The sequence below is a fragment of the Callorhinus ursinus genome, unplaced genomic scaffold (genome assembly GCF_003265705.2).
Source record: "Callorhinus ursinus isolate GAN/ISIS: 27379988/994484 unplaced genomic scaffold, GSC_fseal_2.0 scaffold7, whole genome shotgun sequence".
Lineage (NCBI taxonomy): Eukaryota > Metazoa > Chordata > Mammalia > Carnivora > Otariidae > Callorhinus > Callorhinus ursinus.
The window spans coordinates 57,239,613-57,260,986 of NW_027397069.1; the positions used below are offsets into that span (position 1 = coordinate 57,239,613).

Sequence of the window (21,374 nt, forward strand, 5' to 3'; positions counted from 1 at the left end):
TAAGTGGGATTGTTTTCTTAATTTTTCGACTACTTTATTAGTGTATAGAGGTGCAACAGACTTCTGTATGTTAATTTGGTATTCTGGGACTTTACTGACTTCATTTATCAGTTCTAGGAGTTTTTTGGTGTAGTCTTCAGGGTTTTCTATATATAGTATTAGGTCATCTGTAAATAGAGACTCTTTAACCTTCCCCTTCCCAATTTAGATGACTTTTATTTCTTTTTCTTGTCTGACTGCTGTGGCTAGGACTTTCAGTACTATGTTGAATAAAAGCGGTGAGAGTGGACATCCTTGTTTTGTTCCTGACCTTCGGGGAAAGTCACCCAGTCTTTCACCATTGAGCATGAGGTTAGTTGTGGGTTTGTCATGTATGGCCTCTATTATATTGAGGTATGTTCCCTCTAAACCTGCTTTGTTGAGTTTTCTTTTTTTTTTTCCATCATGAATGGATGCTGTACTTTGTCAAGTGCCTTTTCTGCATGGATTGAAATGATCATATATGTTTTATCCTTTCTCTGGTTGATGTGTTGTATCACATTGATTGAATTGCAAATATTGAACCACTCTTGCATCCCTGGAATAAAACCTACTTGATCTGGGTGAAAAGTTTTTTTTAATGTATTGTTGGATTTGGTTTGTTAGCATTTTGTTGAGGATTTTTGCATCTATGTTCATCAGTGATAGTGGCCTATAATTCTTTTTTTGTAGTGTCTATCTGGTTTTGGTATCAGGGTAATGCTTGCCTCATAGAATGAATTTAGAAGCTTTACTTCCTCTTCTATTTTTGGAATAATTTGAGAAGAATAGGTATTAACTCTTCTTTAAAGGTTTAAGAGAATTCACCTGTGAATCCATCTGGTCCTGGACTTTTGTTTATCAGAAGTACTTTCAATTACTGGATCAATTTCATGCTAGTAATTGGTCTGTTCAAATGTTCTATGTCTTCCTGATTCAGTTTTGGGAGGTTCTATGTTTCTAGGATTTATCCATTTCTTCTGTATTGTCCAATTTGTTCACATATAATTTTTCATGATATTCTCTTATAAACCTTTGTATTTTTGTGGTGTTGGTTGTTATCTCCCTTCCTTCATTTCTGAATTTATTTGTGTGCACTCACTCTCTCACATTCTTTCTCACTCTTGCTCTTGCTCTTTCTCTTTGAGTTTGGCTAAAGGTTTATCAATTTTGTTGATCCTTCAAAGAACCAGCTCCTGGTTTCATTGATCTGTTCTATTGTTTTTAAGTCTCCATTTCACTTATTTCTGCTCTAACCTTTGCTATTTCCTTCCTTCTACTGTCCTTTTTCCAGTTCCTTTAGGTGGTAAGGTTAGGTTGTTTGCCTGAAATATTTCTTGCTAATTGAGGTAGGCCTGTATTGATATAATCTGTCCTCTTGGAACAGCTTTTGTTACATCCCAAAGATTTTGGACCATTGTGTTTTCATTTTCATTTGTCCCCATGTATTTTTTTTTCCTCTTTGATTTCTTGGTTGACTCATTCATTGTTTAGTAGCATGTTATTTAGTTATTTGTGTTCTTTCTAGATTTTTTCTTCAATTTCTAGTTTAATACCATTGTAGTTGGAAAAGATGCATGATATTTCAATCCTTTTGAATCTGTGGAGACTTGATTTCTGGTCTAATATGTGATTTATTCTGGAGAATGTTCCATGTGCACTCAAAAAGAATATATATGCTACTGTTCTAGGATGGAATGTTCTGAATATATGTGTTAGGTCCATCTGGTCCAATGTGTCATTCAAAAACCATTTCCTTGTTAATTTTCTGTCTGGATGATCTATCCATTGATGTAAGTGGGGTGTTAAAGTCCCCTACTGTTATGTTATTACTCTCAATTTCTTCCTTTATGTCTGTTAATAGTGGCTTTATGGATTTAGGTGTTCCCAGGTTGAGCACCTAATGGTTATATTTGGGTGCACACAATTATGCCTTCTTGTTGGTTTGTTCCCTTTATGTTTATGTCTCTGTCTCTTGTTACAGTCTTTGTTTAAAGTCTGTTTTTCTGATATAAGTATTGCTATCACAGCCTTTTGCTTCCATTTTCATGGTAAATGTTTTTCCATCCCCTCACTTTCAATCTGCATGTCTTTGATCTGAAATGAGTCTCTTGTAGGCAGCATTTATAGATAGGTCTTGTTCTTATCTATTCAGTCACCCTGTGTCTTTTTATTGGAGCAATTAGTCCATTTACATTCTAAGCAATTATTATTAGGTATGTACTTCCGTTTTGTTACTTTTTTTAAGATTTTATTTACATATTTGAGAGAGAGCAAGAGAGGTAATGAGAGAGAACATGAGCAGGGGCAGGGGAGAGGGAGAAGCAGACTCCCTGCTGAGTAGGGAGCCAGACACGGGGCTCAATCCCAGGACCCTGAGATCATGATCTGAGCCAAAGGCAGATGCTTAACCGACTGAGCCACCCAGACACCCCTTTGTTACTTTTTTTATAGTTGTTTTTGTAGTTCTTCTCTTGCTCTCTTCCCTTGTGGCTTGATGATTCATTTAGTGATATGTTTGGATTCCTTTCTCTTTATTTTTTACATAATTACAGGTTTTTGATTTGTGGTTATCATTAGGTTCATGTATAACATCTTTTTTTTTTTTAAAGATTTTATTTATTTATTTGTTAGAGAGAGTGGGCGAGAGAGAGTGAGTGAGAGTACAAGCAGGGGGAGCTGCAGGCAGGGGGAGAAGCAGGTTCCCTGCTGAGCAAGGAGGCCGATGCGGGACTTGATCCCAGGACCCTGGGATCATGACCTGAGCCGAAGGAAGCCGTTTAACTGAGTGAGCCACCCAGGCGTCCCCATGTATAACATCTTATGCATATAGCAGTCTACATTAAATTGATGGTTGCTTAAATTTGAACCCTATCTAAAAGCACTAGATTTTTACACACCCCCCTCATGTTTTATGTATGTGATGTCATACTTTACATCCTTTTATTTTGTGAATCCCTTTACTGATTTTTATAGATATAATTGATTTTACTACTTTTTGCTTTAACCTCCATACTGGCTTTATAAGTAATTAATTTACTACTTACTATGTTTGTATTTACATGTGAAATATATTCCTTTCATAATTTTCTTACTCTTGATAATGGCCTTTTCTTTCCACAGAAAGAATTTCCTTTAACTTCTTTTCTAAGACTTGTTTAGTAGTAATGAACTCCTTTCACTTTTGTTTGGGAAACTATGCATCTCTCCTTCTATTCTGAATGACAGCGTTGCTGAGTAGAGTGTTCTTGAGTGCAGGTTTTTCCTTTCAGCACTTTGAATATATTATGCTACTTTCTTCAGGCTTACAGAGTTTCTGCTGAAAAATCATCTGATAGCCTTATGCGGTTTCCCTTTTATGTAACTGCTTTATTTTCACTTGCTGCTTTAAAAAAAATCTCTTTATCACTACCTTTTTCCATTTAAATGTTATGTGTCTTGGTGTAGACCTCTATGTAGTGATTTTACTGGGGGCTCTCTGTGCCTCCTGGATCTGGATGTCTGTTTCCATCCCCAGATTTGGGAAGTTTTCAGTTGCTATTTCTTCAAATTTTCTGCCCCCTGTTCTTTCTCTTCTCCTTTTGGGATCTCTATAATGTGAGTGTTATTATGCTTGATGATTTTGCTGAGTTCCTAGCCTATTCACATTTTTTATTCTTTTGTGTTGTTGTTGCTCAGCTTTGTTGCTTTCTGTTACTCTATGTTCCAGCTTGCTGATTGATTCTTCTGCCTCCTCTAATCTATTTTTCCCTCTAGCATATTTTTAATTTCAGTTATTGAGTTCTTTCCCTCTGATCGGTTCTTTTTTATATTTTATAGCTCTTTTTTGAAGGTCTCCCTGAGGTCCTCCACTCTTTTTTTTAAATCCAGTGAGTATCTTTATGATCATTACTTTGAGTTTTTTTTAATCAGGCATATTGCTTATCTCTGTCTCATTTTAGCTCTTTTGCTCTGGTTTTGTCCTGTCATTTAGGACACATTCTTCTGTTTCCTCACTTTAACTAACTCTCTGTGTTTATTTTATGTATTAGGAAAGTCAATTATGTCTTCTGACTTTGAAAGTAGCAGCCTTAAGAAGAAGTTCTGTGGTCCCTGTTTATCAGAAACAGGCACTTCAAGGGTTTCTCCTATGTGGATTCCATATACTTTACTGCTGTAGGCTGAGCCTCATTTTCCTTCAGTCCAGTTGGCTACAATGGCCTACTTTGCCTGTTGCGGGCAGAGTTTGGTCACTCTGCTGTTGAGGGTCCAGTCTGGGGCTGCTGTAGACTTGCAGTTGGGTGGTATCCGCAGTCAGACAAGATGCCTGCCCTTAACTCATTTGCTGGGGCTGCAGTCATACTGAACTCAGGCCATTCTCCCTGTGTTCTACCCTGAGAGGCTTTGGTTGGTGGGTGGGGCCTGCAGACTAACTAGATACCTGCCCCCAATCCATCTGCCAGAACTGCAGTGACCCCAAACTATCGGTCTGTATCCCTGTGCTGCCCCCCCTGGGATGTTTTTGTTGGTGGATGGGGCCAGCAATCAGATCAGATGCCTGCCCCCTGTCTTTCTGCTCAGGTGGCACATGCATCAATTGACAGGGTACTCTGCACTACCAGTTATAAGGTTCAGCTACTGGGACTGCAACAGACCTGGTGTGTATAGTTATCTTCCCCTCTCCTCAGGGCAGGTATCACTTTGAAGGAAGCCCCTATGAGTGGGGCATGTTGGATGTGGCAGATCCACAGGAGAACATGGGGTCAGGGTACATGGTGTTAGCAAGGTAGGTGTAAAGTGTTCTCACTAGTTCCCATGAGTGCCAAGCTATTTAGGTTGAGGAGGGGGCAAATGGTCCCATCAGCTCTTTTGTTCTTGGAGAAGTCTTCTAAAGATCACTGCTCTCCAGCACATACTCTGAGATTAATAAATAAATCTCCTTCACTATATCCCAGGTATTTTTCAAATTGCTGCTTCTATGCTTATCTCAGTGCGATTGTTGGTTATTCTGGCTCCTTAAGGGCAGGGACTCAGTTTCCTATTGCCCTCTGGCTCTCTTAGAACTAAGCCCACTGATTTTTAAAGTACCCTGAGTTAAGCCTTGCTGGTTATACAAACTCACTAAGTTAAGCCCCACTGGCTTTCAAAGCCAAATGTTATGGGGCTCATCTTCCCATTGCAGGTCCCCGTGTCTGGGGTACCTGCTGTGGAGTCTGCTCCTCTCCCTTTTCCATGCTTGTGGGGTCCCTCTTGTTTGTGGTTAGTCTCAGCAGGAGTTTTGTTCCCCACTGCATCTCCACCCCACCTACCCTTTTCAATGTGGCCTCCTCTCTACAATGAACTGTGGAAGGTCTCTTCTGCCAGTCATTTTCTGGGTTAGTTACACTAATATGGTTATTATCTTGGTGTGCCCAAGGTGAACTTAGGATTCTCCTACTCCACCATCTTCCCAGAATTCCCCTGAAAACCTGCAATATTAAAGCCATACTATTATGGAGAATTTGATGTTATTTATCCTTGGTTTTAGAATCATTTGTTTACATTGCAGGCTATGTTAACAATGATTATTTAGACTTAGTTCTGAATATTTATGATTTCTTAACACCTTGTCTCTATAAGGCATCTTCCTTATTCCTGAGTTCTTCATTTTGACTCATTGCTCAGTTGGCACTTCTTTGAGTAATTGCTTTTAGGAAAGGCACATGGCTGTCATGGTTTGAGTCGTGGCATGTTGGAGGGTGTTTTTCTCTTCCTTTCAAATATTAATAATGCTTCTCCTGGATATGGAATTACTGAGTCACAGTTCTTTCCCAGAAAACTCCACACACGTTGTTTGAGGCTGCACTCTTAACACACTATTTTTTAAAAAAATCTCAACTGTATATTTACTTGGAGTAGTTTTGAAAAAGATAGGGAAGTTAAAGCCTCCCCTTTGTGCCTCATGATTCTGTCAGGTGTGGGTTCTGTATGGTCACTTTGTCAAGTAAATTCAGATTTATTATAAAATTTCTTCACTACCCAGAGATCCAGTCTGTGTGGGATCAGAAGGGCGGGTTTTAAAAAATGGCAGCCTCAGGGCAATTCCCCTCTTTTGGCCAATTAGTCATGTGTCCACATTAGCCTCAGCTTCCTAAGCCTGGGCAGACGTGGTGAGTGGAGGTGGGGGGGAGAAATTTTAGGGAATGGGGAGCTCTTATATCTCAGGTTAGCCTAATAGCATTCATTGGTAGTCAATTTTGGCAAGGCCCAGTTCTATTCATCTGTTCACTCCATTGTCCAGTCCAGTCTTGGGTGTAGTCTATAAGCACTACTCTGGCATTAATGCCAGTTGGGGTGGAATTTGGGTCCTGTGTTGTAGGCTTCAGCATGGCAATAATTTGCTCCCCAGTAGTTACATTGTCCCCAGGCATAGAATAAAAGGAGGCATAGCTGGAGGCTCCATCAAATAGGCTCCTCCTCCTATTAATGGAAGGAGCCCAGTCTCTAGGGTGTTTCTCCTTTGAAATGTATCTTACTAAAATTCTGTATCTCCAAAGTGCACTTGCCACCCCAATGTGACTCTCATTAATGATTAAGTGTTGTGTTCCTGGGTGTCTTTTTTCAAGAGATGAATATTATAAGACAAGAGTGTCATTTACTCTCTATCCATCCCTGAAGTCTTTTATTTTACTGCTATGGAAACAGGTCTGGCCAAGGTTTGATGACTTGCACAGAATCCCACAGCTCATTAATGGGAGAGATAGAACATTGATCTCTTCTACCATGCCTTTCTGTCTCCATGTTATCTTGCTTTAGTTGATGATTCCAACTTTAATAATACTGTAAACTTGGGACTGGGGCTTTACAGGCAATGGAAATATTACTAAACATAGTTTAGAGTTTTATTTGCATTTATTCTACATACGAAAGTTAAAAAAAATCATGAAGTAGGACATTGAAAATCTTGGTAAAAAGCATTTTGTTTTGCAACTTCTGAAGAACTTTCTTTCAAACTATATTTATGAAGTCCTTTTTTATTGGCTAAATTCATATTCTATATCAGAAGAAATCTGTGATAAACTTGAAAACTCTGGAATTTAATTTTTACTTCTTTTTGCAGCAGCATGATTAAGAGAATTGTGTACTCACTTACATCATCACTCACGTTCAGGTATGTGAGATCCTAGAAAAGGAGATAATTACACATATTGTTTAATATTTTTTAATGTTAAAGGACCTGGCAGGGAATATTTCCACTGTCAGTATGTTGCTAAATAGCCCTTGTGCCCCATTTAATGTAACACAATTTGTCTTGAAATTTTAGGTTAGCTGAACATTAAGAATTGCAAAGAAATGGTATCTAAGCCTGATAATAATAGCATATTAGTAAGTTTTTTCTACCTGTAAAAGTAAAATTGATGAAGCATGCTTTTTAAAATTCTTTAACAGTTTTTAGTAAACACTTTATTTGTCCAGAAGTACTCCTTAATTCTGGAAGCATTCTACTTAGGCTTCTTCTCTACATGACAGTAAGATTTCAAGCTATGATACAGAGTCACACAAAATACTTGCTTCCTTTTAATGTTATTTAAAATTTAAATTTCAATTTATTTTTTATTATGTTCAGTCACCATATAGTACAAAAATTATTTAGAATTTAAAATAAATTTATAATATTTTAATTTGCATTGCCATTATAAGAAAGTATTTTAATTTTTATTTTTTTATTAAGTTATGTTAGTCACCATACAGTACGTCATTGGTTTTTGATGTAGTGAACCATGATTCATTGTTTGTGTATAACACCCAGTGCTCCATGCATACATGCCCTCCTTAATACCCATCACTGGGCTACCCATCCCCCCACCCCCTCCCCTCTAAAACCCTCAGTTTGTTTCTCAGAGTCCATAGTCTCTCATGGTTCATCTCCCCCTCCAATTCCCCCCCCTTCATTTTTCCCTTCCTTCTAATATCCTCCATTCTATTCCTCATGTTCCACAAATAAGTGAAACCATATGATAATTGACTTTCTCTGCTTGACTTATTTCACTTAGCATAATCTCCTCCAGTCCCATCATGTTGATGTAAAAGTTGGGTATTCATCCTGACTGATGGCTGAGTAATATTCCTTTGTATATATGGACCACATCTTCTTTATCCATTCATCTGTTGAAGGGCATCTCAGCTGTTTCCACAGTTTGGTCATTGTGGACATTGCTGCTATGAACATTGGGGTGCATATGGCCTTTCTTTTCACTACATCTGTGTCTTTGGGTTAAATACTCAGTAGTGCAATTGCTGGGTCATAGGGTAGCTCTATTTTTAATTTTTTGAGGCACCTCCACACTGTTTTCCAAAGTGGCTGTACCAACTTGCATTCCCACCAACGGTGTAAGACGGTTCCTTTTTCTCCACAACCTCTCCAACATTTGTTGTTTCTTGCCTTGTCAATTTTTGCCATTCTAACTGATGTAAGGTGGTATCTCAATGTGGTTTTGATTTGAATTTCCCTGATGGCTAATGATGATGCACATTTTTTCATGTGTCTGTTAGCCATTTGTCTTCTTTTGAGAAGTGTCTGTTCATGTCTTCTGCCCATTTTTTGGCTTGTTTGTTTTTTTGGGTGTTGAGTTTGAGAAGTTCTTTATAGATCTTGGAAATCAGCACTTTGTCTGTAGTGTCATTTGCAAATGTCTTCTCCCATTCTGTGGATTGCCTCTTTGTTTTGTTGACTGTTTCCTTTGCTGTGCAGAAGCTTTTCATCTTGATGAAGTCCCAAAAGTTCATTTTTGCTTTTGTTTCCCTTGCCTTTGGAGATGTATCTTGAAAGAAGTTGCTGTGGCCAGTGTCGGAGAGGTTACTGCCTATGTTCTCCTCTAGGATTTTGAGGGATTCCTGTCTCACATTGAGGTCTTTCATCCATTTTGAGTTTATCTTTGTGTATCGTGGAAGGGAATGGTCGAGTTTCATTCTTCTGCATGTGGCTGTCCAATTTTCCCAGCACCATTTATTGAAGAGACTGTCTTCTTTCCATTGCATATTTTTTCCTGCTTTGTCGAAGATTATTTGACCATAGAGTTGAGCGTCCATATCTGGGTTCTCTATTCTGTTCCATTGCTCTATATGTCTGTTTTTGTGCCAGTACCAGGCTGTCTTGGTGATCACTGCTTTGTAATACAGCTTGAAATCGGGCAACGTGATGCCCCCAGCTTTGTTTTTCTTTTTCAGCATTTCCTTGGCAATTCAGGGTCTTTTTGGATTCCATACAAATTTTAGGATTGTTTGTTCCAGCACTTTGAAAAATGCCATTGGTATTTTGATTGGGATGGCGTTGAAGGTATAGATTGCTCTGGGCAGCATAGACATTTTAACAATGTTTATTCTTCTGATCCATGAGCATGGAAAGTTTTTTCCATCTTTTTGTGTCTTCTTCAATGTCTTTCATGATTGTTCTGTAGTTCCTAGAGTATAGATCCTTTACCTCTTTGGTTAGGTTTATTCCAAGATATCTTATGGATTTGGTGCTATTGTAAATGGAATCGATTCTCTAATTTCTCTTTCTACAGTTACATTGTTAGTGTATAAGAAAGCAACTGATTTCTGTGCATTGACTTTGTATCCTGCCACATTACTGAATTGCTGTATGAATTCTAGTAATTTGAGGGTGGAGTCTTTTGGGTTTTCCACATAAAGTATCACATCTTCTGCGAAGAGAGAGAGTTTGACTTCTTCTTTGCCAATTTGAATACCTTTTATTTCTTTTTGTTGTCTGATGCTGTTGCTAGGACTTCTAGTACTATGTTGAACAATAGTGGCAAGAGTGGGCATCCTTGTCGTGTTTCTGATCTTAAGGGAAAGGCTCTCAGCTTTCCCCATTGAGAATGATATCTGCTGTGGGTTTTTCATAGATGGATTTTATGAACTTGAGGAATGTTCTCTCTATCCCTATACTCTGCAGAGTTTTAATCCGGAAAGGATGCTGTACTTTGTCAAATGCTTTTTCTGCAATGGATCATATGGTTCTAGTCTCTTATTAATGTGTTCTATCACATTGATTGTGAATGTTGAACCACCCTTGCATCCCAGGAATAAATCCCACTCGGTCATGGTGGATAATCCTTGTAATGCGTTGTTGGAGCCTATTAGCTAAGATTTTGATGAGAATTTTGGCGTCCATATTTGTCAAGGATATTGTCTGAAATTCTCCTTTTTGATGTGGTCTTTGCCTGGTTTGGGGATCAAGGTAATGCTGGCCTCATAGAATGAGTCTGGAAGCTTTCCTTCTGTTTCTATTTCTTAAAACAGCTTCAGGAGAATAGGTATTATTTCTTCTTTGACTGTTTGGTAGAATTCCCCAGGGAATCCATCAGGCCCTGGACTCTCATTTTTTGGGAGGTTTTTGATCACTGCTTCAATCTAGTTACTGGTTATTGGTCTATTCAGGTTGTCAGTTTCTTCCTGTTTCAGTCTTGGTAGTTTGTACGTTTCCAGGAAGGCATCTATTTCTTCCAGGTTGCTTAATTTATTGGCATATAGTTTTTGACAATAATTTCTAATAATTGTTTCTATTTCTTTGGTGTTAGTTGTGATCTCTCCCCTTTCATTCAAAATTTTATTAATTTGGATCCTTTCTCGTTTCTTTTGGATAAGTCTGGCCCGTGGTTTATCTGTCTTATTAATTCTTTCAAAGAAACAGCTTCTAGTTTCATTCATCTGATCTACTGTGTTTCTGGTTTCTAATTCATTGGTCTCTGCTCTAATCTTAATTATTTCTCTTCTAATGCATGGCTTAGGCATCGTTTGTTGTTTTTTCTCCAGTACTTTAAGGTGTAAAGTTAGTTGGTGAATTCAGGATTTTTCTGTTTTTTTGAGTGAGGCTTGGATGCTATGTATTTCCCCCTGAGGACCGCCTTTGCAGTATCCCATAGGTTTTGGACCGATGTGTTTTTGTTCTCATTGGTTTCCATGTTGTTTAAGTTCTTCTTTGATTTTCTGGTTGACCCAAACATTCTTTAAGCAGAGTGGTCTTTAGCTTCTAAGTGTTTGAATTTCTTCCAATTTTTTTCTTGTGATTGAGTTCTAGTTTCAAAGCATTATGATCTAAGAATATGCAGGGGAAAATCTCAGTCTTTTGGTATTGGTTGAGACCTGATTTGTGACCCAGTATGTGGTCTATTCTGGAGAAAGTTCCATGTGCATTCAAGAAGAATAAGTATTCTGTTGTTTTAGGGTGGAATGTTCTGTATATATCTATGAGGTCCATCTGGTCCAGTGTGTCATTCAAAGCTCTTGTTTCTTTGTTGATTTTCTGCTTAGATGATCTGTCTATTGCTGAGAGTGGAGTGTTGAGGTCTCCTACTATTAATGTGTTATTATCAGTATGACTCTTTATTTTGGTTAACAGTTGGCTTATGTAGTTGGCTGCTCCCATGTTGGGGGCATAGATATTTACAATTGTTAGATCTTCTTGTTGGATAGACCCTTTAAGAATGATACAGTGTCCTTCTGTATCTCTAACTACAGTCTTTAGCTTAAAATCTAATTTGTCTAATATAAGAATTATTACCCCAGCTTTCTTTTGAGGTCTGTTGGCATGAAAGATGGTTTTCCATCCCTTCACTTTCAATCTGGATGTATCTTTAGGTTCAAAATGAGTCTCTTGTAGAAAGCATATGGATGGGTTCTGTCTTTTTATTCAACCTGCAACCCTGTGCCATTTTATGGGAGCATTTAGACCATTTACATTGAGAGTGATTATTGAAAGATATGAATTTATTGTCATCATGTTGCCTGTGAAGTCCTTGTTTCTATAGATTGTCCTTGTAAATATTTGTTGTATATCACTCTTGGGGTCTTTCTCCTTTTATAGAACCCCCCTTAATATTTCTTGCAGGGCCTGCGCAGTGGTCACATATTCTTTCAGTTTCTGCCGGTCCTGGAAGCTCTGTATCTCTCCATCCATTCTAAATGACAGCCTTGTCAGATAAAGTATTCTTGGCTGCATGTTCTTCTCATTTAGTACCCTGAATATGTCTTGCCAGGCCTTTCTGGCTTGCCAGGTCTCTGTGGACAGGTCTGACGTTATTCTGATGTTCCTCTCTCTGAACATAAGGAATCTCTTCTCCCTTAATGCCCTTAGGATGGTTTCCTGGGTTCTAAGATTTGCGAGTTTTACTATTGCATGCTGGGATGTTTGTCTGTTCTCCTTGATCTTGAGAGGGGTCCTCTCTGCCTCTAGGACGCGAATGTTTGTTTCATTCCCCCAGATTAGGGAAGTTCTCAGTTACAATTTGCTCAAATATATCTTCTAGTCCTCTCTCTCTCTCTCCCCACAAACTTAGGGTTGTTGGCCTCTTGTTCTTCTAGCCTATTTTCTGGGGGAGGGGCCTGCCACACTGCTACTCAGTCAACCCTGTTTGGGCAGAGTTGCCCTGCCCCCTGTGGTGGGGGATGGGCTCAGTGAAAACCAGTTTTGGGGGGCTTTTCTTCTCTGGTGGCTTTCCCTGGCAGATTTCTGCATCTCTTCCAAGAGTCAGAGCAGAAGAGACCGTTTCCAACCCTCTGTCTCAGAACAGATAGATCACAGTCTATTCTTCAGTGAGCTCTCCAGGCCACACTGTCTCCATTTCTGTCTGTTCCTAAAAATCACAGCGACCTGGGTTGTGTGCCCCACAGCAGCACTCTCAGTCCTTGCCTCAAGGTCAGGCACGTCTCTGCCCTTTGTGCTTCTAAAATAACCAGCTGCCCCCAGTTCATATGCGTGCCCCCGCAGCTCCAGGTTTCAGTCTGGGGGGCTGTCCTAAAGTCTTTCCCTGCTGCTACCAGTCTGCGAGTCTGTGCCAGGTCCCCAGTGCATGAGGCTTTCAGGCACCAGTGGTGCAGGATCCCTGAGGCTCTCTCCTCCTTCCATTTATCTTCCAATATCTGCCCGTGGAATCACAGCTCCTTGCTTCATACCTCAAAACCAACCACCGGGGATATTCTGTTTGTAGAGATCCAGATAGATCTTCTTACATCTCAGGCTGATTTTGTGGGTGTTCAGAATGTTCTGGTAGATATACAGCTCAATTCAGGGGACTGGTTGAAATAGGTTCCCCTACTCCTCTGCCATCTTTTTGAGTCACTCAAGAAAGTATTTTGAAGACTAATGAATTTATCTTCCAAGATTATACAAGTAGTGTAATCAGTTTATGAAGAACGTGTTTAGAATATATGAAAGAAAGGCTTAGGAGGTACTTTAGAGTTCAATCATGTATATATTTATGGAATTGAATTCCTTCTCATGTGCCCAGCACTGTGCTAGAAGCATCTATTAATATATAATCTTACTGATAAAACATCTTACTAGTCAAAGTGGTCTTTTAAGGGCTTATGTTAGTCATGCTCTCACTTGGTTTTTATTGCTAAATTTGTAAAAGTTATCAATATGAATGAGGTCTTATTTGTTATGAGAAATTGGTAGAAGCCCCTTAAAAAATTCTCAGATTTAAGAAGAGTTTACAAGTGGAGACATGTAACTTTAATTCAGGTTGCCTGTGCTATCTTAGAGTATTAATCTGATGTATCTTTTATAAAAGGGTATGATGACATGAAATGGTGGTATGGGAATTTTAATTCTCTAACAACTGCTTCCATTGGGTGAAAACTTAGTAATTGTTTTGATATTCTAAGGCAACACAGTATTCCCTACCAGTGGACAATTTAATCCTATGTGACATTTTGGTATCATATCATTGACCTAAATGTACTCTAACTTTAGGAGTGAAAACCACTTTATCTTTGTTCTATTTTTTTGTTGTAGAATATTTGGAATTTTACTGATTTTTGTGGATCTGTCCCTCATCATTACAGACCTACTTGTCACTGAGAGCACAATGCATATTCCTTTGGAGTATCGTTCAATTTCTTTAGTTATTGCTTTATTTTTTTTCGTGGATGTTCTTCTTCGAGTATATGTAGAAGGGTAAGTTTGATTAATTTTTTAAAAGCATGTAAAGCTATTTTGTACTGCTATGAGAAGCATCCCCAAATAATTACCAAGTCAACCCAACAAATGTGTCCCTCTTAATCAAAATAATTTTCCTCGGAGGCATGGTCAACAAGAAAACAATCCAAATTCCAATTTCTACTAGATTGGGCTTTAATATTATTGTTACAACTGGCACTCTAGTTTCCAGCAATGTATTACAGATCCTTCAACAGGTAAAGCTTAAAGGGTTTGCAAAGTGGGGCCAGGCAGCTATTGTGTCTGCATGCACATAATTAAGAGGACAATGTGGGTGAGGTATAAATATAAATCTCACCAAGAGTTGAATCTAAATAAAAGCTGACAGTGTATCAGTACTAGATAATAGATCATGAACAACCCCCTACCTCAGTTAAAATAAAAATTTATGTTAAAGTACATAAAAGATCTGAGCATGCTCATCCCATCAATGAAGCTTGGTGGTGAGGCAGCAGCTGATTTTCTCTACTTGCTGGCTTTGTGAAAATGTGGATGAAGTGAGCCAAGCCCTGGAAGATGTCAGCGATGGAGTCAGGGACTAATTCCCCAGCCTCATTTCATCCAGAGCATTTCAGAAGGCTACTTGTCTCCTCTCCTGCTGAACTTCTATCCTCATACTTCAGAACCAAGGACAGTTTTTACCCCCAGGCTACTCAGAGCCTGAGAGGGGCTACCCTAGAATTGGAAGAAGGGTTCCTTGGAGCACCAGTGCTCCTGGCTGAAGGAGCCAGTGTTGGGGAGGAAGGCAAAGTGGATGGAAGTTCAGCTTTCACAGGAGGAAATTCCAGCCTACTGTGATTCTACTGTAGGCGCAAAGCCAGAATTTGCAAGCCAAATTACTGGACCTTGTGTTCCTCTTGCACATTCCTCACAGCCCAGTTGCTCTAAAGCTGTGACACATTTAGCTTCCATTGCTCAGTAGTACTGCCAAACAGCCCACCTTTGTCACCCAATACATGAAGGTATTTCTTGCTTCTTATTCAGTGGTTTGGTTCTATCTCTTACCATACTTAAGTTGCCATATTGATGCTTTTGTCATTTGTATGTACAAAATAAGATATAGTTTGGATGTTTTCCCCCTTAGTCTAGTCTAGTATGCATTTTAAAGAATCCATTAAAGTAGAATTCTTAATGGGATGAGTCAAATAATTTGTGTTCTTAAAATATCCCTAGTTATTCGTTGGGAGAGCATACACTAATATTTTTTGTTTTATACTACAGGATACAACAATATTTTTCTGATATACTTAACTACTTAGATTCTGTCATTATTGTAGTGACTCTACTGGTTGATATGATTTATATGTTTTATGACTTTAAGTCTCTTCAAACTATCCCCAGGTAAGAAATATATATTTATTTCCCTTAAAGTTTTAATTTTTTTCTTTTGTTTTTTGGGGGGGCCTTTTCTGTAGTTTTCCTTTTGCATAATCTTTCTAAGTCTGAATGTGCTGATTCTGAGCCAAATAAGCTGCAAAAAATGAAATAGACAAATTTCCACAGACTTGGAAACTAAAGGATGGTTGTGTTTAGGGAAGAGTGAAGGGTGTACAGATTAAGTACTTTTACCTGAATAAAGAACATGGAGCCCCTAAAGAAGAAACTTGGGACTTTGCCTCTTGTACTCACTTTAACTTCTCTACATTTTGAAATTCCCACTGCGGTCAAAGGGGTTACTGCCTGTGTTCTCCTCTAGGATTTTGATGAATTCCTGTCTCACTTATAGGTCTCTCATCCATTTTGAGTTTATCTTTGTGTATGGTGGTCCATTTTCATTTTGCATGTGGTTGTCCAATTTTCCCAGCACCATTTATTGAAGAGACTGTCTTTTTTCCATTGGCTATTCTTTCCTGCTTTGTCAAAGATTAGTTGACCATAGAATTGAGGGTCCATATTTGGGCTCTCTATTCTGTTCCATTGATCTATGTGTCTGTTTTAGTGCCACTTCCATGCTGTCTTGATGGTCACAACTTTGTAATATAGCTTGAAGTCAGGCATTGTGATGCTCCTGATGGGCATTAAGGAGGGCATGTGATGTGATGAGCTCTGGGTGTTAAATGCAGTTATTGAATCATTGAACATTACATCAAAAACTAATGATGTATTATATGCTCGCTAATTGAATTTAAATTTAAAAAAATGCCCACTGAATTCCCATTGAGCTTCAATCACAAGTTCCTTACACATGAAATTCCTGGGTTTTTCCTGTAATCGAGAGAGTATTGGTTTAAGCATATGCAAAATTTGGGTGACTCCAGTGATGATTCTCTAAGAAAGAGCAAATGGAACAGAAAACAAGGTGACAAAGGTAGCACTATGTGGACGTGGAATTTTGCAGTATAGCTGAAATGAAGAAAGCTGAGGCAAAGTTAGAACTGTTTAGGTATCAGGAAACTAAAATGTGTATGAGAGACTGATGATTACCCTTGCTTTTCCTCTTGCTACTGCGGCAATGAAGAAAAGGAACAGATGTGTATTGGGATATAGATGTTGGGTAGCTCACTCATTAGTCCAACAGCTTGCTCCTTTCCGTACTCCAACAGCTTAGGACTTAATTCAGGTCCCAACAAAATTTGATGTTATATGATAGGCTTTTGGAGTTGTTTTAAAATAACTGGATCCAATATGGCCCTCTGACTGGCAACATCAGTATCACCTAAGAACTTGCTAGAAATGCAAGAGGAAAAACACCTAAGGCCCCACTCTAGACCTACTGAATCATATGCACACTCAAGTTAGAGAAGCACATATGCAAACCATCAGTTCTCTGCCATCATGTTTTTTTCTGATGGTCGGAGAGACACCAGCTAGCACACTCGGGAAGTGTCTCAATCTGCTGCCTGCCTGGTATGTGTTAGCAGCTGTAGTGAGCCTCTGTTACTGCTGGGAAAAACAAAGGTGAACAAGAACCGTTTTGATGGGAGAAACTTTTGATGGGAAAATGATTGAAAAATACTCATCTTGAAACACAAGAGTTCAGTCCACAAATTCTATCATATAACTGTTTCTCTCTACCAGAGTTTCTCAATCTCAGCACTATTGGTACTTTGGACCAGATAGTTCTTTGTTATAAGGGCTGTCCTGTGCATTGGTGTTTAGTAGCATTCCTGGCTTCTACCCACTAGATACAAGTAGCACACCCTCATACACAGTGTGATAACTAAAAATAACCCCAGACATTGCCAAGTATCCCATAGGTGGGCAGGTAGGAGGCTTGGTGGGGTTTGTGTGTGTACAAAATCACCCCTGGTTAAGAACTACAGCTCTAGGCTTGGTCCATATTGACAAAATCCTATTTCTAAAGCAAAAATGAATCTTTTTACTGTTAGATTGACAATTTTATTTCGACCTCTACGACTTATCATTCTGATAAGAGTTTTTCATCTGGCTCATCAAAAGAGACATCTTGAAAAGCTGGCCAGAAGGATGGTAAGCAGGCAAAATATGTTTATGATTCAGAAAATGTTTGTTTCAGGAAATACTGACAAGGGTTATAGATATCTATATAATATTCTTTATTTTTATGTCAATTTTTCATCTTACAAATTAATGATTGTTTTAAACTCTTAGGTTTCAGGAAACAAACGGCGATATAAGAAGGATGGATTTGACTTAGACCTCACTTATGTTACTGGTTTGTAAAGTTTAACTGTTGATTTACTTATATTAACTTCAAATCTTTCTGGTGTGTGAGTAACTATGCGAATTTTGTTCTTGCTTTGTCTGAGCCATGTTCTTTCAAAGCATTCTTTATCCATGAAGACATGAGCCATATGGTAGCACAACGTATTTGTAGTTTATCCCTGACAGTGGAAAATCTGCATTGTCCTCTCAAATCAGGGCTGCTTGGTTACTGTACAGGAAACTGAATGGATTTCCAGTTGGCTCCCTTTGTTTGGTTTGGAATTTGAGTTCTAGTAGTTTTTCTGGGTTGCAACGATTTCAAAGAGACCTGTTCTCTTCCTAAAACCCTAGAGAATAAGGGGTCTCAGTTTTCTGAGGCAGGAGCACTGGAAGGCACCCTGAGAGTTTCCACCATTGCTGGAGCCCAGATCTCTCATTTTTCTTTGGTGTTTAAATAGGAAATAAATTCTCACCACTAGTCAACACAAAATCTGTCCCATATGGCTGGAACCAGTTGAGTCTTAAGAACACTATGTGAGTTTAATGGTCATTATATCTGATAATTTAATATGTTATCTGGATTATCCTGAGAGGTAGCTTTTTTCCCCCCTGTCATTCTCAATCCAGAAAGTTCTTTTCTATGAAAAAGGAGTCTGGTTATATATAAGTTAATTTCTCATATATTGTTTCACATTTATAATGACATTCATAATAGTGACTATTTTGACTTCCAGAGCGTATTATTGCTATGTCATTCCCGTCTTCAGGAAAGGAGTCTTTCTATAGGAATCCCATTAAGGTAAGGGTATTTAACAAATGCTCACAATTCTCAGTAAACATAGACTGTGGAGTCATAAGTTTAATATTGGCCCAGAGATGGCAGTGTTTCAAAAATTTACTCTCAGGTAAAGAATTATAATGGATCGGTAACAATTAGTTTTTGCTGTGTAATGAACCACCGAAAAACTTAGCGACTTACAGCACCAACCATTTACTTAGTTCATGATAATGTGGTTTATGAATTTGGGTTGGGCTTAACTGGGTGGTTCTGCTGATCAGGGACAAATTTGACTAATCACAGCTGGGCTAATACATACATCTGTGGGCAGCTACTTGTCATCTGAGGATTGGCTAGTCTAAAATGGTATGGTTGGAGGGGTGCCTGGGTGGCTCAGTTGGTTGAGCATCCAACTCTTGCTTTTGGTTCAAATCATGATCTCAGGGTCATGAGATTGAGCCCTGTGTTGGACTCCACACACTCAGCACAAAGTCAGCTTGAGGTTTTTCTCCCTCATCCTTTGCCCCTCCCCCTGCTCACTCACATACATGTGCTCTAAATAAAGAAGCAACATCTTTAAAAATAAAATATAAATAAATAAACAAACAAATAAATAAATAAATGGTTGGGTGGCTCCATGTGGTGTCTCATGTTCCAACAGACTAATTCAGGCTTGTTCACATGGTGGCAGTGGCAAAGATCCCACAAGCAGCAAACAAAAGAATACAGAGCCCCTAATGGTCCAGGTTCAAAACTAGTATAATATGGCTTCTACCTCATTCTGTGGTACAAAGCAAATTACAATTCAGTCCAGATTCAAGGAGTAGAACAGACTGCATATCTTGATAGCAGGAATTGCAACAAATTGTGGCCATTTTTATAGTCTTATCATAGGAGAGAAGGTTGGGAATTCTTTAAAAAAATACATGTTTTTAGGTTGAGGTCCTAAGTTATAGTGGAGGCATACTGCTTTATATAATGTGGATTAAATCATTTCACCCTTTCATGAAGATGGTAACAAAGACAAAGAAGGAAGTCCTTGCCCCTCCCAAAGCTGAAGCCAAGGCAAAGGATTTGAAGACCAAGAAAGTAGTGCTGAAATGCATCCACAGTCACCAAAAAAAGATCCACAAGTCACCTACATTTTGACAGCCCAAGGCACTGTGTCTCTGAAGGCAGCCCAAATATCCTCAAAAGAAAGCCCCCAGGAGAAACAAGCAAGGTTGACCACTATGCCATCATCAATTCCCCTACTGAGTCAGCCATGAAGAAAATAGAAACAATAACACACTTGTGTTCACTGTGGATGTCAAAGCCAAAAAGCACCAGATCAAACAGGCTGTGAAGAAGCTCTATGACATTGATGTGGCAAAGGTCAACACCCTGATCAGGCCTGATAGAAGAAGACATATATTTCACTGACTCCTGACAATGATGCTTTGGTTGTTGCCAACGCAAATGAGATCATCTAAACTGAATCCATCTGGCTAAATCTAATTTTTTTACCATAATTAAATTATAATTCAAACAAAATGATATTTAATATGAAATTCCAGTTAAAAACCATCGTTTAAGAAGTTTGCATATGTGTGTGGTTGTGTATTAGTGCAATTTATATTATTAAACCAATATGATGTAATTATGTACATATATGTTTATGTCTATATTTAAGTCCACATATAAACATGCACATATAATTATGCTTTTGTTGAAGCATAACAAATACTTTAAATTGCACTAATCTTAAGTGGATCTTGATGAAGTTATTTTGAGGTATATATGTATGTAACCAACACCCCTATCAATATATAGAATATTTCTCTTTTTCAGTCAATATCCCAACACACTGGAGGTAATTATTATTCTAACATCTATTACACAGATTAGTTTTACTTTTTCTTGAATTTCACATAAGTGGAATCATATAATACATCTTTTTTGACTTTTTATGCCCAAAATCTGAGATTCATTCAGTGTTGTGCAGTTCTTACAACATTTACATATTACTTGTTATAACTTTAATATTTACTGCTATCTAAAATTCTGATTACAAGCCTAAGCATTCAGGGGCACCTGGATGGCTCAGTTGGTTAAGCGGCTGTCATCAGCTCAAATCATGATCTTGGGGTCCTGGGATCAAGCCCCGTGTTGGGCTCCCTGTTCAGTGGGGAGTCTGCTTCTCCCTCTGCCCCTACCCCTGCTAGTGCTTGCACACACACTCTCTCTCTCTCTCAAATAAGTAAATAAAATCTTTATTTAAAAACAAAAAGCCCAAGCATTCCATTTACATACAGGAATCATACAATTGTACACCACTTCACAAAGACATCAAAGGTGTTACATTCTATAACATCTAGTTTACAGAAATTTTTTAAAAAATCAAAAGATACAGCTGAAGAAACAGATATATTTGGCAGCCAGTAATTTTGACAGGGAGGTTGTATAACTCACATGACTTATAATATGTGAATTAAAAATATTGCATTTTGAGTAGTCATTATGCTTTGTGTTGATAACAAAGAAAGAATACTGGCTGTTGAAAAGTCATGGTAAAAAATACTTAATGCACTTCAAAATGTTACACAAATTATTGTGGTTTCTATGCACCCCTAAACCTTTAGTCATTTAGTTCAAGTATGTCACTAAAGTGATACGTTAATTCTTCCAGTACAATGGTATATTTCATTCTATTGACCATTGCATACTCTAGAATATATTAAAAAGAAATGTGTAATATTCACAAATGTTCAAAAAAGCAAGAAGACCTGTGAACCTGCTTAGTTCTTTTGAGATGATCTCATGTCCACTTAATAAGTATTCATTCCACAAAATAGTAAGCTAAAGTTTGAACATAATTTCCAAGATAAAACACATTTTCGCATAAATCATGAAGAAGTCTTCTCAAGCGCCACAAAAATAGACAGAAGAATTTTAGTTTGAACAGATTTCTTGGACTGTGCTTAACCTGGTATTTCAGCTTAGTTTCTAAAA

At 38.3% G+C, this 21,374-nt stretch overlaps 1 protein-coding gene across 3 annotated transcripts in view; it reads left to right on the top strand.

Annotated features, from left to right (window-relative positions):
- The window catches only part of LOC112826735 (phosphatidylinositol 3,4,5-trisphosphate 3-phosphatase TPTE2-like), a 142,722-nt gene that overhangs the window by 52,717 nt on the left and 68,631 nt on the right, over positions 1-21,374 (top strand). For 2 of the 3 annotated variants that reach the window (XM_025874987.2, XM_073894294.1), the window contains 6 exons: positions 7,097-7,147; positions 13,778-13,939; positions 15,203-15,322; positions 17,311-17,410; positions 17,552-17,615; positions 18,340-18,404. In XM_025874987.2, the coding sequence (XP_025730772.2) occupies positions 7,097-7,147; positions 13,778-13,939; positions 15,203-15,322; positions 17,311-17,410; positions 17,552-17,615; positions 18,340-18,404 (562 nt within the window). Of the gene's footprint in view, positions 1-7,096; positions 7,148-13,777; positions 13,940-15,202; positions 15,323-17,310; positions 17,411-17,551; positions 17,616-18,339; positions 18,405-21,374 lie in introns of those variants that run through there. The other variant, XM_073894295.1, reaches the window with a different exon arrangement.